Below are 17,352 nucleotides of genomic sequence, written 5' to 3' on the forward strand. Positions count from 1 at the left end.
TCTCCCACAAGGAGCCGCTATGGGCACGGACCACACTGGGTAGGAGGCTGCCTTCAAAAGGATTCTTGGAAACCTTGAACTTGAGTGGGACTGGCCAGTCTCCTGCATGCATATGCATGAACAGCATTTTTCACATTCCACCCAACCTTCCCATGCTCATGCACCCCACACACTTATTCCTGGAAAGGTAATTCCTGACTGAGAGAGGGAAGCTTTTTACAGCCACCAACACACATACATCTATTCATTCAACTACCATTTATTGAGCACCTACTGTATGGTAGCTCTGTTCTAAGCACTGGGGATCCAGCAGTGACAGACAAGTTTTTTCCCTCACGGAGCTGAAAGTTCTAGTACAAGAGCAATGGAGAATAGCGACTTCCATCTTATCAATAGCTAAAAACACATCCATAGCCTTTTCCACACACAAGTGCATTAGGTAACTATCGATGGAGGAAATGTTTGTACAAGAATGGATTCTGGCAGCCACTACAATAATTTCAAACCACCCACCAGCTGAGGATCTCTAATCTATATATAACATTATCTCCACTAAAGCATCCTACCAGCAGGGAGAGGGGACCCTATACCTTGGGGCCTGGGTCTACGCAAAGAGCCACCCTTCCCACCCCCTGCCCCACCTCTGTTCAGAGCTTGGAAATTTAATTAAAGTCTCCTGTCCTATTGCTAAAAGCACTTAAGTTTTGCACTCCACTCTGTAATAACTGTGGGCTGTTTAGTATAAAAATGTTCTAAATTACTTCCCAGTTGTCACTGGACTCCCCAAGTTAACAACCACTGGGTAAAATGGATGCGGAAATAAACAATGTGGCTTTGTACATCACTGTCACACAGCCAAGGACCACGAGCACACCCTGTTTGAGATGCAGGTCTGTAAAGGAACGGCCAGGACAGAAGTGGGCAATGCATCACTCTTCTGCCACCATCTCTAAAGGACTTGGTCCCCAAGTGAAAACATCTAAAAACTTCCCACCTGAGTTATTCCCAAGACTTCTCCATCCCCTGGCAAGAGAATTCTGCATTGTGTTTGTGGATACGCATTCTGAACACAGACGTCCAGAGAGCGAAATCAGAGGAGATAATATCTGGATGAGCCTCAGGGCGGGTCCAACCCTTCATTTCAGACAGGAAGAAGCTTTTCAGAGCCAAGACTAACTGTAGACTAACTGCAGAGGGCAATTCTTAGAATCCTTTCCCTGCGACCTTCCCGACCTCTCAGCTGGGCAGCTGGGTGGGCCTAGGAGGCTCTGGGTGACCGAGGTGGGGCCAGAGGCTCTGCTCTGGGCTCTCGTTCACCCCTGCTTCCCTATCATGTTACTGCAAGTCTCTCACAAACATGTCTCTTGGGCAACACAAAGGAAGGACCCTGCGCCGCTCCCTGAAGCCATTAGCTCTTGGGTAAGTAGAGGCAAGAGCCGGGCAGGAAGGAGCACCCAGAGGCCCTCACCCAGGGCTATGAGCACTGAGCAGGACCCAAGGCATGGCAGAAGCCCAGAGGCTCGCCTAGAGCAGGGTCAGGAAAGCAGTTACTGGACGGAGGCTCTGCTTTCACGCTGGAGACTGGAGACCACCCCCTGACACACGCACTCCAGCCCCATCCCGTCCCGTCTCGTCCTGTCCCATCCCTGACTGGCTTGGAGGGTTAACTGCTCAGGCCACACACCAGGCGGCTGCTTCCATCTTCTTCTCATTCAGTTGCCTCTACCTAGAACACTCTCCTCTTTTAATCCCCACCCCTTTCCTGGCTAAATCTAGTCACACCTCAGATCTTAACTGTCATAACCTGGGGAGTGTTTCCTGACGCCGCAGTACAGATCAGAGCGGCCACGAATGTGCTCTCATAGTTCCCTCTGTGCGTGTGTGCTAAGTTGCTTCAGTCGTGTTCGACTCTTTGCAACCCCATGGACTGCAGACTGCCAGGCTCCTCTGAACAAGGGATTCTCCAGGCAAGAATACTGGAGTGGGTTGGAAAGTGCCCATGCCCTCCTCCAGGGGATCTTTCTGACCCAGGGATCGAACCTGCATCTCTTACATCTAACCTGCATTGGCAGGCGAGTTCTTTACCGCTAGAGCCACCTGGGAAGCCTCTCCTAGCTCCCTACTTCTCCATACCTCTTTTTACTCTTCATAGGTATTTAGGGCTTCTTGTACAACCCTTTGTTTAGTGTCTGTGTCCCACATTAGAGTCTAGGCTCCACAATGTGGGGAGCCATGCCTACGCTGTTCATCATTTTATACCCAGGATGTAGCACACTGCCTTGCGGACAGTAAGCAGCTAATAAATATTTATTAAATAAAAGTGAGGAAACAAATGAGTGACTGAAAAACCTACCAGGCTGTGACAGGCAGGATGACCATCAAGAAATTTTGGCATTAAATCTATCCAACTCACTTATTCATACTTGCAAAGTCCATGCTTAACTATATCTCATTTTTCCCACATCGGATTATGGCTATTTTCCTCCGCTGTAAGGTCAATGACTCTGAACTCCAAAAGTGAATAGCATTGCCCTGGCTCTCCCTATCCTTGGAGAGATGGACTTACAAGTGATTCTGATGGAAGAAACCAGGTCCAAACTATGCTGGAAGAGGCCACAGGAAGGTTTAGGGATCGTCAGTTAGTTTAACTCATCAGTTAGCGTTGAGTTTGAACCTCATCACCATGGCCATTACCTTTCACTGAGGGTTCACGGTGTTCCAGGCACTCTACTAAGAGTTTGGGGCAGAATTTCAGGTGCTGTAATGGAAAGCAGGGAAGGGTTCTCATGGGGTGTGACATGATGGCATCTGCCACTCAGGTTGCAGTAAGAAGATGCACTAGAGGTCAGAGAGATGGGGGGTCTTATTGACCAGGACAGGAACCAGACTGTTACAGTCCCTTACTGAGCATGACACAGGCCTGGACCCAGTGGGGTGAAGGAATGAAAGGAAGAGATTGGATGAAACCGACCTTGCAGGGGCAGAATCAATTTCTCTGAAACAAAGTCACAACACTCTTCCCAGGCACTGAAAACTTCTCAGTCATGCCATGCACTTCCGGCGGCAGTGCAGAGATGACAAAGCTGATGGCAAATATAAACTTAGGTGCACATGATTCCAACAGAGTTTCAAACAAAACCACTCTTAGAAACAGGGCCCGCCAAACAGTTCTTCCAATGGGCCATGCAGTCTCTATAGTGACCCAGCCTTTCCCTCTCTCTGCAGATTACGTGTCTGAGTCCAAGAGTGGAAGTGACTTGGTCAAGCTCCCCACAGAGGGTCCAGACCCCAGGAATCCTATTAGCTTAGTGCTGTGCGCCCAAGAGCACGTCCTCCAGCAGAGAAAATGAAGACATTCAGCTGCAGCTTGACAGCAGCCCACACTGGCAAATGTTAAACAAGCAAAACCATTCCACTTCAACTAGAAGCTCATATTCTAAAAGGGGAGGGGGAGACGCTGAAATGGCACCACCTACTCCAGACAGTTAAACCTGAAATAAAATTAGAAAATGTGTCACATGGAAAAACTCTGCAGTGAGAAATGGTTTCTTTTTCCCTCCCTTTTTCGTCCTGTGAGAGAGTGAGTAATCTGACATTTTAACTCGAGAGGAAAGGAGAAAAATCTGTGGTCGCCGTTTTGTACCAAATACACACAGCCATTGGGCGCAGTTCTGTACCCTGACCCATGGAAAAGGATGTCAGGGAAGGGTGGGAACCAGACTGTGAGCTGCTGAGTTGAATCACCTCCCACAGCCACCGCAAAGTTTGGGCAAAGTGAACTCAGATATCCTAGAAAGTTCCAGCTAACAGCGCATTTAGGGTTCATCTAGTCCAACTCCTTTATTCACAGGATATGGAAACTGAGGCTCATAGAGAGCCGACCATTTGCCCAAAACAAAAGAGCAGGGGAGCATCGAAGCAGAGCCCCTCTGTTGCCATATCTGCCTCCAGTCTACTAGGGACCCTGTGTGGCTGGTGGCCATCCGAAAGAATACAGCAGGCTTCCATTGGGTTATTCATTTAACCAGCATTGACCAAGTACCTGCCAGAGCGAGGCATGGGGCCAGGTGCTGGTGGTACAAGGGAGAATAACGTTAGTCCAGACTCTCAGGATGCCTACCAACATTCCAGCCACCCTGGGGTCTGTGCAGTTTGAGATAAGGCTATGAGGAGGGACACTCCAGGAGATGCGGCTAAAATAGCATACTGGGAGGACTTCAGAGGGTCTCAAATGCCATGGTAAGGAGAGTTAAAATCATTTTCTATGGCTGCAGTAACAAGTTACTGCAAATTACGTGACTTAAATCAAAATAAATGTATTAGTGGGTTGGCCAAAAAGTTTGTTTGGATTTTTCCATACTGTGTTATCGAATTGACCGATACCTTCCTGTTTTGTAGGTCAGAAGTCCAACACATATCTTAAATCAAACTTAAGCAGAACGTGCTCCTTTCTGGAAGCTTTAAAGAAATAATCTTTTTTTTTTTTCTTTTGATTTTTCCAGGTTCTAGAGGCTACATGTATTCCTTGGCTCATGGACCCTTCCTCCACCTTCAACATGAGCAAATACAACTGATTTGCTGAAGGTCATGTGCTTCTCACATCACTTCCCTCTTCCACTTCCAAGGACACTTGTGATGACACTGGGCCCACCTGAGTAACCCAGGGTCCTCTCCTTTTTTGAAGGTTAGATGATTATCACTATTAACTGCATATGCACTCGAATTCCCCTTTGTCTGGTACCCTAACATATGTACAGTTTCTGGGGTAATATTAAGACATGGACATATTTGGAGGGCCAGTACTTTGCCTATCACAGCTGGTCAGCTTGGGAAGATGACAAAAGGTTCTAAAGCAGGGGGTGACATAGTAAAAAGCTGGTTTTACACTGCTGCTCAAAGGTTAAGATCCTGTTAAAATGCGGATTCTAATACACAGGGTCTGTGAGCGGGACTGGAGAGTCTGCAGCTCAACAAAGTCCCCAGGTGATGCTGATACTGCTGGTTGGTGGGTCACACCTAAGTGGAAAGAAGCTAGAAGACTCCTAAGGCTGTAATACAGCGGGGAGGTGGAGAGAATGGAGGCCAGGAGACACACTTGCTTGCCTAAAAGAAAGACAGGACAAGCTAGCACTAAGACTGTACAGCTGGAAGGGGAGAAGCAGCTATCTGACCCAACAGTGTGTGGCACTGTTGAAACTTCATGGATTTAGGTTGAGTTTGAACCAGCTTTTGGACTCTGTTCTACAGAATGCAATGGTTATAACTTTTTAAGACTGGAAAAGCATCCCTTCAATTTTCTTTCATGGAATGTACTCCATCCCTGACGTATCTGTTATACACAGCCCCTGCTCCCACCCTGCTTTGGCCCCTCCACCACCGTCAGCAGCAGCAGCACCCTCGTCACAGTGAATGGCTGTGGGTGGTCTTCCAGCAGAGCTGGAGGTTCACACAGACTCCGCTATGGTCCAGGGTTCCTAATGCTGGGTTTTCACTCAGATCTCCACAGTCCCAGGCTTTGAATGATTCTTTCATAAATGTGTTCAAATGCTCATTGTGTCCATTCGGTGCCATGTCAGACGCTGAGGAAACTTGGATAAATAATGTAGGGTTCCTGCCCTCTAGGGACTCACAGAGATGTGGGAGCAGGAAGGAAAGAGGTACTGAACTGTACCAATTATAGGCCCCATGCTTCCCTTATTATTCCTCATAGTAGGAATTATTGTCCCAATTGACAGACAAGGAAGATAAGGATAAGAGAGGGAACAGGGAGTAGCGGCGCTGAGATCTGAACCAGGGTGTGGGCTCCCAGAGCTTGTCTGGGGCCCAGTGGCAGCTCTGCCTCTCATTTGTGTTACAATCACGGGTAAGACCTTCCCTTTCTAGGACTCCGGACTGTCACCTTTGAAAGGAAGTCACTGGACAGCGCTGCTTGTTCTTAACTCTGGCCTCACTTTAGAATCACACCAAGAACTTTTAAAAGCTGCAGAAGACCAGACCCCAGACAAATTAAGAACCCTGGACATGGGGTGGACTGGTCATCAGGGTCTAAGGTACAGCCAGGGTTGAGAACCACCAAAGTCCTTGTGACCTGAGCTCCTGCATTCTAATTTCCTGAATAACCCTCTTCTCCTCTAGCCCTGCCACAAGGCCCATGCCAAACTGATGAACAAATGGTAGGGAGGAGGAGGAAATCCCCAACATCATTCAACTAAGGACAATTTGGAGCAGTACTGCTGGGTACTGTCCATTGCCCTATTATCATTTTCTCCTTTCAGTGAGAAAAATAGCAGCAGTGGACAACAGTGGAGTAAGCTAGGCAGGTATTCTCTTACACCACTGCAGGGAATATAAATTAGTACACCCTTCCAAAAAAAAAAAACCACAATGAAAGACTTTGAAAAAATTGGGCAAGCACCAGACCCAACAGTTTTAAGAGTTTGTGCTAAGAAATAATTATGGAAAAGGTCAAATACAGAGATACAAGAATAGGGTCATCACTGGGCTTCCCTGGTGGCTCAGTGGTAAAGAATCTGCCTACCAATGCAGGAAACACAGGTTCAATCTCTGGTCCAGAAAAATCCCACATGCTGCGGAGCAACTAATTCCGTATGCCACCGCTATTGAGTGTGTGCTCTAGAGTCCAGGAACCCCAACTACTGAAACCTGTGTGTCTAGAGCCTGCGTTCTGCAACAAGAGGAGCCACTGCAATGAGAAGTCCGAGCACCGCCTCTAGAGAGTAGCCCCCACGCTCCACAACTAGAGAGAAGCCCACGCAGCCACGATGACCCAGTGCGGCCAAAACAAATAAATAAAAATTAATAAAATTAAAAAAAAAAGAAGAATAGGGTTATCACAACAGTGTTTATGGAAAGAACAACTGGAAACAGCCTAAAGGATTAAAAGAGGCCTAGGTTAATTATGGGAAAGCCACATAATGAAATACTATGTCAATTACAAAGGATTTAGGGAAGAATATTCCATGTTCCAGAGGAAGTGTCTAGATAATAGTGAAGGGAAAAAATGTCAAGCAACAAAATACAATGTACAGAATGATCTATTCACATTATAACATATGTGCATATTTAGGCATGGAAAATAAACTTGAAAAACAGTCCACAAATGTTAGCAGAGTTTATCTCTGAGTCATGAGATAACATGTGACCTTTCAAAACTCCTTGTTTTTCAACCTAGATTTGTACAGTGACTATTATTTTTATTATCAAAATATTTTAATGTTATTGAAAAATACAAATCTCTTCTTTCAAAGCTTGCTTATCTCCCTCCGCCTCCCCCATCTTCTGGTGTAAACGGACACCCCCACTTCAGTGGTGCAGAGGCTTGCTTGCATCCACACTAGGACACTCAGGACAAGCTCCATAGCATTCAAGCCAGCTGCTGCACCTCGGCCTCTACTACTAGATTATGAGCCCCTCCAGGACGGGCACAGGGTCCCATGTGGCTCTTTAGTCACGTCGCCACCCACCCCAGTGGGCCTTAGAGAGGGCAGGCAGCCAGGAAATACAGGAGAAAGACAGAAATCTATAGTAGTAGCTAGAACACAGAACAGAGCTGACAGTTTTGAGGACCTCAGCAGACATTTACTTTGGAAAGAGATTAGTTGCAAAGACCTCCCAGTGGTGAAGTGGGCTTTTAAGCTGGGCCCTATCTAAGGTGCTCAGTGACAGGAGGGGTGACTCCCAGAAAGACATAGGCAGCACTGCTTTCTGCAGGACAGATTCTAGCCAAGCTCTCCAAACTGAAAAAGGGCTCCCCCAACACCTGAAATCAAGGGTCCTGCTCACTCAAGAGAGACATGAAGGCCCTCAGAACAATTTTCTGCCCTGTCCAGTTCTTTAAGTCATCCATGTAACAAGGCATGTAACAAGTGTGAGATGAATTGGACTGGATAAAGTTGGGTTGGGATGGATTACACTGGGATTAGGCTGGGCTGAGTTGAGTTGATTCTGATTGGAGGTAAGGAGTGGGTTGTACTCACTAGGTGACCTAAGCCTCATGTGTTGCCTCGTTAGATCTTGCCCAGAAAGAGGTCTGGGCCTTCTCCAGGTTCTGCTCTAACCCTGTACTTTTTTTTTCTCTTGAAAAGGAGAGGAACTGTGCTCTGTATCAACAGCAGTAACTCGAGCCCCACAACCTGCTCCTCTGACTTTGAAGTCTTAGTTGCTTATCTGTTCTCCTTACCGCATATTAAGGTCTTAAATTGAATCTTATTGTAATATTACCTCACTTTTTATAACCCTCACCCACCCACCACCACTACAACACTCCCAGTATCCAATCATATCATGAGAAAATTATGTGATAAATCAGTCTATACTAAGGATTTATGACTTAGTGAAGGAGAAAGGGGTAACTTCCCTTACCAGAGTTTAAGACATACTACAAAACAATAATTATCAGGACCATGTGAAATTAAAAAAAAAACACACATATGCACAAGAATAATATATAGATTACACAAAAAATTCTATCATAAAAAGGAAAATTTTATGATAACCAGAAGCAATGCTATGATGGAAAAATAGTTTACATTTTAATTAGTATTTCAGGTAATCCTGGGTACCAGTTTGGAAAAGAACTAACCTCAGCATACACTCTATGCAATCTATTTAATCAATGGTCCATTTTCAATGGATCAAGCTGTGGACATTCAAGGAAAACTTGAAAATAAGCTCATATATTAAGCTAGCAGAGAAAGATAAATGCACAGCTTTTGACAAAATAGAGGCTTTCAGGTATGAGCGGGATAAGCTAGAAAATAAATTGTTTACACAAATAGATGTAATGGAAAAGAGACAAAGAGCAAAGTAACATTAGGGTAAATTCCAGCCTAACTAGTTATTAAAGTCATTAAATAAAACTAAAAGCCCTATAACGTGCCCTGATTACTCAGCCATGGGCACTCCACAGTTGGCAGAGCCCAGGAAAACGGGAGGACTTAGACACAGCAGAGGACATGGTAAATGGGTGCATTCTCCCTAGACCACAGGCTGGACCTGCCCATTCCTTCCTTTTTTGAGTCATTGAGCACCTACTCTGTGTCAGGCCCAGTGCTAGGTTTTGGGATTCAGAATCTGGGCAAGGCCCAGTCCCTGGCTCACAGAACTCCCTGTGTAGGAGCAGGGGCAGATGAGTAATCAACGGTCATGGTCCAGCCTGGGAAGCCCTGTGACTGAGAGGTGGTGACATATAGTGTTAGCCCAGAGGAGAGACACTCAACATGCCTGGTAGAATAGGAGGGCTTCCCAGAGAGGAGTCCTAAAGGATGAATTAGGGGGTGCTAGGTGAACAAGGGGAAAGGCATTCTCAGAAAGGGACTGGCCCATGCAAAGACACAGAGGTGGGACACAAGGGGGATTTGGAGGCAAGAAGCATTACTCCATCCTAGGTGCACGGAGCACCCAGCAAGAGCAATTAAACTAAGGACCAACATGATTCAATTTGTATCTCAGAAAGACCCATCTAAATATATATTAAGAACTATCCAACTAGTCTGTTATTTGATGGGCAAATCTGTTTGGGGAAATCTAGTTAAAGGAAATAATCCCAAAAGAAAACAAAGGCCATTTGTCTAAAGATGTTCCCAGCAGCACATTTATCATAATGATGAAATGGCCAAGGTCCAAGCGGCAAATTCTGGATGAATAAGGTATGACCCACACCCTCAAGGTGCTCTCATAGAAAAAAGTGTGAAATAAATACATTGTCAGCACAGGGTGAGTCAGTGGCTGGTGCTGGAAAGATAGATGAAGGGCTGTGGTGTCTTAGTGATGAGAAAGATCCACTGGGGAGACCTAGGGAAGGCTCCCTGCAAGAGGTGCTGTTTAGGCTGGGAGGTAGAATTAGACCCTAAAGAGAAACAGGGTGAGGAAGTGTCCTCTTGACAGGGAGATTCATTCACATCTTGTGCACAGTCAAGGAGACTACAAAATTCCAAATATACATGGGGAGCTATGAGTGGTTCAGTGTGCTGGGGGTTTTCAGCCTCAATCTGCTGTAAAACAGTTTTCAATCTGCTGTAAAACATATAAGCAGGACCTTATGCCACCATAGGCATTCCCAACTTTAGAGAAGAGCAAAAATTTAGCCAGTAATTAAAATACTACAATCATTCATATTCATCACAACCTCTAATGGTATGTGGACAAGAGGAACTCATTACAGGCTAGAGCACAGGTAAGGCAGGAGGCCAGTGATGTAAAATCCTAGGTGTGACTCTTATCCCCTTGTCTGTCACTCAGGAAAGCACATCAGCTGGCCACCAGCAAGAGTCAGAGGATCAGCGGGAAATCCTAAACCTGCCCTGATTAGTATTCAGAGTTTCTTCCAGAAAAGACCCACAAATGGCCAAGAAACACATGAAGAGATGCTCAACATCATTACTCATTAGGGAAATGCAAATCAAAACCACCGAAAGCTACCACTAAGATGGCTGTAACCTAAAAAGTAGAAAATAACAAATGTTGGAAAGGGTACGAAAAAATTGGAACCCTTGTATACTGCTGGTGGGGATGTGAAATGGTTCAGCTACTATGGACAATAGTTTAAGAGTTTCTAAAATTTAAGCGTGGAATTATGATATAACCTAGCAATTTCACTGTTGGGTATACAACCAAAATAATTGAAAACAAGTACTCAAGTCCTTGTACCCAAATGTCATAAAACCACTAATCATAACAGCCAAAAGGCTGAAACAACACAAATGGCTCCATCAACGGAAGAAAGGATAAACAAACTGCACTATATCCATACAATGGAACATTATTCGGTCATAAAAAAAATGAAGTACAAATACATGCTACAACCTCAATGAACCTCAAAAGCATGCTGAGTGAAAGCTATCAGACACAAAATGTCCATGTGGGGGACAAGGGGCTCATTGACAAGGGTCTCTTCAAACAGGGTGGGTCAGGAAACCCTCGGGAGCCGAAAAGCCTTGGGACTTTGGACCTTGTTGCCTCATCTGAGCACAGTCCCAGTACCCAGCTCCTGGAGTGATTGTGAGGACTGGGTGAATGAAGTATGAACGGATCATATACACCTATGAAGTGGTTTACAAGCGTTAGCCTCAATAAACTTCATTCAAGATTTGACTTGTAGAGGATATTCCACATCTAGAAAGAGTCTCTCCAGAATCCCAGAGGGACATTGAATAATCATCAATTACCCATCAATTGCAAATGGCGGGCTCCAGGCCCTTTTCATCTCCTGAGGACTTCCTGGTAGGTCCTTTTTCCATTATGGATATGTATAGGACTTCCTCTGTGTTATAAAAACAGCCCTGACCTGGCATTGAGGGAGCCAGCCTACAAATGCAGGAGGAGAAAGAAACTCCGGAACCTTCTCCATTTGGGGGATGGGGTTACAGCAAAGTTCACAAAAGACCACAGAATCTGAAGATGCCCTCTGCCACTGAGTTGGCAGTACCCTATATCACATGCAAAATTGCAACGTTCTGACATGGGCCACAGGGCTGAGAAGCCAAAACTGTGCTCCAGCTGCCCTTTGATCTGTAAGAAATGCCAGGCTGGACGCTCTGGCAGGAAAAGCTGTCATGGCCTTTGAGTCTTGCTCCCAAGGAGACACAGTCTGGGCTGTCCCAGCTTTCCTCTGGCACACAGAGAGTTAAACACAGCCAGTGAGGCGGTTCTAAGGGATAGAGGTTGTCTTCCCCCACCACAGTCTCCCTGCACACTGCACACTTACTCCTGTTGAGACTGTGTGCTAATCTCCTAAATCCAAAAGCAGTCAGAGGCTACTATTTGGAGAGCGGTAGTTCTCCTGCAAAACTGCATGGAGAGAGGGCTGAGCAGGGAAAGAAAGCCTAGAGACCTGGGCCCAAGCCCTGCCTTTTGCACAGAACAGTTTCTAAAGCCTGTCTCACCCGGAGTATCCTCTGCTGTAAAAATGCCTGCAATGCTTTCCAACACAGCTACTGCAAGGATCAACTTGCAGTTTCCATCACTTATTTTGTGCCATGGTGTGGAAAGCATATTATTTCTAATATCTCTTAATTTTCACAGCATCCCTAGGAGGAAAGGTAGTCTAAGTATTCCACTTTTCCAGATGTGGAAAGTGAGGCACAGAGTAGTAAAATCCATTGTCCAATGGCACCTAACCCAGCCAAACACCTTAGGTCAAAACTCTTTTAACTCAGATTCTTACTTTTCATACAACCGCCTCTGGGTCCTGGTGGGGAAAGAGACCCAGGAACAGAAGGTATCAGATCCCCTGGTTCCCAGTCTATAGCTCTTCCCATCATCCACAGAGTCACTGCCCACGATGGATGGGGCTCTCCAGGTAACTCAGGCCTACGTTAGGTATCAGAGCAATTCAGTCCCGTTAATTCTTGCGCGGCAAAGCGCCAGGTGGTGGCGGTCTGCTTCCGCACCTGTGTACAGACGGGTCATCACATCTGCCCTTGCAATGAGCCAACCAGCAAGCACCACCTGAGCGCCGGCGCTGGGTGAGCTGGAGCGAACTATTCCAGCGGAGACCGCTGGCACTGTTATCGGGCTTCCAAAGTCCCTCTTTGCCCAAGATTGAAAGGGCTGCGCCTAGCTTAGACTCCTCCGGTTCCAGGATACTGCTCCACCCGCTTCGGCCAGCCGGAGACTCTCTTTCACCCCTCAAATCCCCTGCACCGCCTGGGGAAGCAGCAGCCGAACCGCCAGTGCGCCCCGAGCGGCGAGGACTCCCTTTTATGTCCAGGAATGAGGCGCGTACCGCAGCCGCTCCCGCCGCCGAGACCAACTATTCTGGGTCGCAGAGGTTGCCGGTGCAGCGCTCGGGCCGGGCTGCTTACCTGTCGCGGAGCGGGTCCGAGTGACACCGGGGAGAAGCGCGGAGGTGGAAAGCAGCAAAAGCAGGCGCCAGCACTGTGCGTCCCTCCTGCAAGAAGTGGTCAAAGGAGAAAAGGTGAGGAGGGAAGTAGGGGCCAGGGGGCTGGGGCGCGGGGTAGCGAGTCATACCTGGGCGCCATCCCGCAGTTCGGCGGGCCCCCGAGGGCACCGGGCAGCCGAGCTCCGCAGACCGCAACGGACTTTGCGCGCGGGCCGCTTGTCCTTCCTGCCTGCAACAAAGACGGCGCTGGGCAGGGGCAGCGGCAGCGGCAGCGGCGGGCAGGATCCCAGCACGGCCCGCGTCCTGAGTCACCCGCGCTCTGAAACCCGACTCCGCCGCACCCAGCGCTCCCGCGCGCGCCGCGCCGCTCCCCACCTCGGGCAGTGCCGCGCCCCACCTCGGGCAGTGCCGCAGCGGCGCACTCAAGCCCGGGGACTCCTGGCTGCAACTACCGCCTGCCCACGCCCCTTTCCCCCTCGACGGATGCGCGCCCCCCAGCCGCAGCTTCCACCCCGGTGGCCGTGGGTAACCAAGAAAAGCCCCGCGCCCGCGCTCGTCTGGGTCAGCGGGCAGCTCCCTCCCGCCCTCTACTCTATCGGTGTCCGGGCTGCCCGGCCGACAAAACACTCCCTTTTCATGGGCCAATGGAATCGTCTCACGAGCCAAGGGAGGCTGGAATCGCTGTGATTTCCCTAAATGACAACGAAGAACCTGGAGGCTCAGAGAGATGCAGGGAATGTCCCAAGGTCACACAGCTGGATTGGACCCTGTCCTGCAGCCCTGACTCGCAACCCCCTTGAACGCCCAGGAATGACCCATTTGGTGGGGGTGGGAGGGGGGAATAAGTGATACATATAAATAAATGCAATAAAGAGAATCCTAATTTTAAAAATGTAAATACATCTAATATTCCAAGCTTCTCCTCTTTGTGCCTTGCCTGCACCACCATCTCCCGCCACCAGAACATAAACTCAGGGAGAGCAAGAATTCACATCTGTTTTGTTCCCTGTATAAAATAGTACCTGGCCATAGGAGATGCCAATAAACAGGGGAAGGAACACATTTTTTAAGTGAGATACCACTCCAGGCCCTGTGATGACTGGGGAAGGATGAACCAGTCTCAGTCTCCAAAAGCCATCAGGAGAGTTCACAGGGGAAGGAGGAGCAGAGGGCAGACTGTTCCACATGCACGGAGCGTAGCACAGCACCTGGCACTGGCTAAACCCTCAAATGGTGGCTCTTTATTATGATTACCACCAGGCCCAGTAGTGTAAGATATTTGGGGGAGAGGAGACGCAGCTGAGATCAGCTGAGACTTGGACAGTTCTGAAGCCAGGCAGGCACAGGGTCCTCTCTCCCTCGTGTACGAAGTAGCCACACTGGGCTGTGGCTCTGTGGTCAGTTCCAGGTTTTCATTTCTAGATGACAAGTCACCACCTGCCGAGTGAGACAGTAATATGAGTTGGCCCTGCAGAGATGGGATGGTGGTGGACATAGTAGCTAACATATATTGAGTGCTGACTGTGTCCCAGGCCCTGTGCTAAATGCTTTACTCACAAAGGTCAGTCCATGCAACAGTCCTGGATAGGTGGTACTTCAGTGATCCTCATTTCATAGATGAGGAAGCTGAGGTCTAAAAAGTGCCCAAACTAGTGCATGACATTGGCCAACACCCATGCTCTTCACCACTCTGTCATGCTACCTGTCTATAACAACAAGATTAGACCCATTTCCCCACCCTCAAGAGCAAAATCACACTGGAGTTATGGAGCACTCAGGCATGAAGGGGTTGATCCCCACACAGGCAGTAAGGGCTCCAAAGGGAGCTCAAGCCTGGAGTCAGGAGCCTGGATTCCCGTCCAGTTCTGGCCCACACTGGGCAGCTCCTGTCCTTCTCTGACTTTTTATTTCATCATCTGTAAAATGGATGTAATAATCTTGCCGTGAGTGCATGACTGTGAGCCTCAGTGAGACCACGTGCACGCAGCAGTGCTCTGTCCCCTGTAAAGTGCTGTGCAGATGTGAGGAGTCAGGTCTGCGGTTAATGCACACAGTCTTCAGAACATAAAGAAAATTCAGCGTGGCCTGGAGAAGGCCAGAGAGGCTTCAATAGAGAAGCAAAGTTAACCCAGACTGGGGGTCTGCGGGTCCAAGCAGGAGGGAGCGGTAAAACAGCCAAGGCAGCTCGAGAGCTGGGATGGCCCCACCCGAAACTAATACTCCAGATCCAGTGCATTCTAACAACTCGGCCAGGCTTCCTTCTTAGTCTCTTCATACTGTCTGTGAATATGAATTCTTTCCCACTCGCGGTCACGGTGTGCTGGACGTACCATTTTATTATGGTTTGCTAACCATAAGGAATTTGCCTTCTTAGTTCTTTTTTTTTTATTCTTTATAAAGTACCATAATGACTGGGAATTGACTTTCTTAGAACTATAATTCTATATTGCTTCGAAAGAGCCACATCAACTATGATTATACAATAGTTCTATTGTTCTGTTTAACACTTAAAACTGAAGGCTATGAACTGGTGGCTTAGCTTGGCCCATAGATAGGTATTGTTCAGGCGCCTGGCATCAATCTCCAAATTAAATTAGTTAGCAATATATTTGATAATTTAGCTTGGATGGTAAAGCATCTGCCTACCATGCGGGAGACCTGGGTTAAATCCCGGGGTCAGGAAGATCCCCTGGAGAAGGAAATGGTAACCTACTCCAGTATTCATGCCCGGAAAATCCCATGGACTGAGGAGCCTGGTGGGCTACAGTCCATGGGGTCACAAAGAGTCAGACACGACTGAGCGACTTCTCTTCACTTCACTTCATATTTGATAATTAGTTGGTTTATGTTAAAATCCAGGCTTCTGGCTTCTTTTTAAATTTTTGGAGAACCTGGTAACATGGGACTTGTATTCCTTGTGCCAGTGATTGGTTTGCATTGAAAGGGACTGCTACCTTCAGTCAAGGCCAATTTCTACAGTTTGCCATGGTCCCTACCATCCCTGGCTTCCCTGATAGCTCAGTTGGCAAAGAATCCACCTGCAATGCAGGAGACCCCAGTGTGATTCCTGGGTCGGGAAGATCTGCTGGAGAAGGGATAGACTACCCACTCCAGTATTCTTGGGCTTCCTTGTGGCTCAGCTGGTAAAGAATCCACCTTCTATATGGGAGACATGGGTTCGATCCCTGGGTTGGGAAGATCCCCTGGAGAAGGGAAATGCTACCCACTCCAATATTCTGGCCTGGAGAATTCCATGGACTGTATAGTTCATGGGGTTGCAAAGAGTCAGACCTGACTGAGTGACTTTCAGTTTCACTACCATCCCTATTGTTCCCCAACATCAAAGCTAAGAATCATTTGCCATTTATCATCGCATATGCACTCTGCCTTTTATAAGAAAGAGAAAAGTGGAATAGATTGAGTGCTCATGTCACTGTTAAAAATAGGGGGGAAACAGATGCAGATAGAGAAGGGGGGGCATGTTTCAAGAAAGATGTGGAAGAATATATTTCTTCATGTTTAATACACAAATTAAGTATATCTACATTGAAAGGATGAAAACTAAAATGCCATGATGAAACAAACCTGGTCCCCTTCAGTTATGCACGTTACCTGATTTGTGAAAGAAAGGTGCATTTTGATTGGTGGGCTTGATTGTGGTCCAATTTCTCAATCCAAGATACATACGCATAAGGCAGCAGGTTCCTTTACTACTCTGGCAGGGAAGTCCTGTGTACACATTTTATATTTTGTAGGTTCTGTGTAAATATCTGATAATATCCAGTTCACTAGAATCTAAACATCCCAAGAGCACATTTCTTTCCTATAAATGATGAGATAGATGCATGTTAATATTTCTAATTTTGTACTTATTTTTCCTGGGAAGTCAGACCATGTTCGTCAGCAATCAGGGCTCTCATTTTAAAGCTGGGCCTGGAGGGGGGAACCGTGAACTGACTGCTGATGGAGGACAGAGAGGGTGTCCAGCCTGGGAGTTGAAGGGGACCAAATGGTCCCAGCTGCTTGTGTGGGAGGGATGAGGGCAGCATGCCAAGCAAGGCAGTTCGCCTCCTGCCAGACTGTGTTTTGAGGGTTTAAGCGATTTCCTTCTATTCAATATGAAGTTGTAGAAATAGCCAAGAGGAAGCTTTGTGTCATACTGGAACTGGTCTAAATTGTTTACCATGGCTTCAGTACAATCTACAAGAACGAGACGTGTGGAGATGGGGGATCTATGTCCCAGCTCTTCTAGGACTCAATTATATTAATGGGCTGTTGCATTTTCTTATATACCACTCAAGTGTCCCAGTAAACTCGGTCTCAAAAGCATCCTCCAGACTGTTTCAAGCAGTTAGAAGGGGTACAAAAATCAGAAGCATTCTGAGTTGTGGTTTGGGACAAAGTGGGGCTTCCCAGGTGGCTCAGTGGTAAAGAATCCACCTGCCAATTCTAGAGCCGCACGAGACACGGGTTCGATCTCTGGGTCAGGA

General features: G+C 47.4%; 1 protein-coding gene and 1 long non-coding RNA gene across 9 annotated transcripts in view; one reads left to right on the plus strand and one right to left on the minus strand.

The window, feature by feature from the left end:
• COL15A1 (collagen type XV alpha 1 chain) overlaps nt 1–13,527 on the minus strand; it is a 102,219-nt gene extending 88,692 nt beyond the window's left edge. For 2 of the 8 annotated variants that reach the window (XM_069576078.1, XM_069576074.1), the window contains exons 1-3: nt 13,260–13,471; nt 12,991–13,087; nt 12,825–12,910 (exon numbers count right to left, since the gene is read on the minus strand). In XM_069576078.1, coding sequence (XP_069432179.1) covers nt 12,825–12,910; nt 12,991–13,001 — 97 coding nt within the window. In that variant the 5' untranslated portion in view covers nt 13,002–13,087; nt 13,260–13,471. Of the gene's footprint in view, nt 1–12,824; nt 12,911–12,990; nt 13,092–13,237 lie in introns of all 8 variants that reach the window. The other 6 variants (XM_069576080.1, XM_069576076.1, XM_069576072.1 and 3 more) reach the window with 6 other exon arrangements.
• LOC138433430 (uncharacterized) overlaps nt 12,467–17,352 on the plus strand; it is a 45,075-nt gene continuing 40,189 nt past the window's right edge. Inside the window, exon 1 of the long non-coding RNA XR_011254303.1 lies at nt 12,467–12,937. This is a non-coding gene — a long non-coding RNA (uncharacterized lncRNA). The remainder of the gene's footprint in view (nt 12,938–17,352) is intronic.

This window comes from Ovis canadensis, chromosome 2 (assembly GCF_042477335.2).
Source record: "Ovis canadensis isolate MfBH-ARS-UI-01 breed Bighorn chromosome 2, ARS-UI_OviCan_v2, whole genome shotgun sequence".
Classification (NCBI taxonomy): Eukaryota; Metazoa; Chordata; class Mammalia; order Artiodactyla; family Bovidae; genus Ovis; species Ovis canadensis.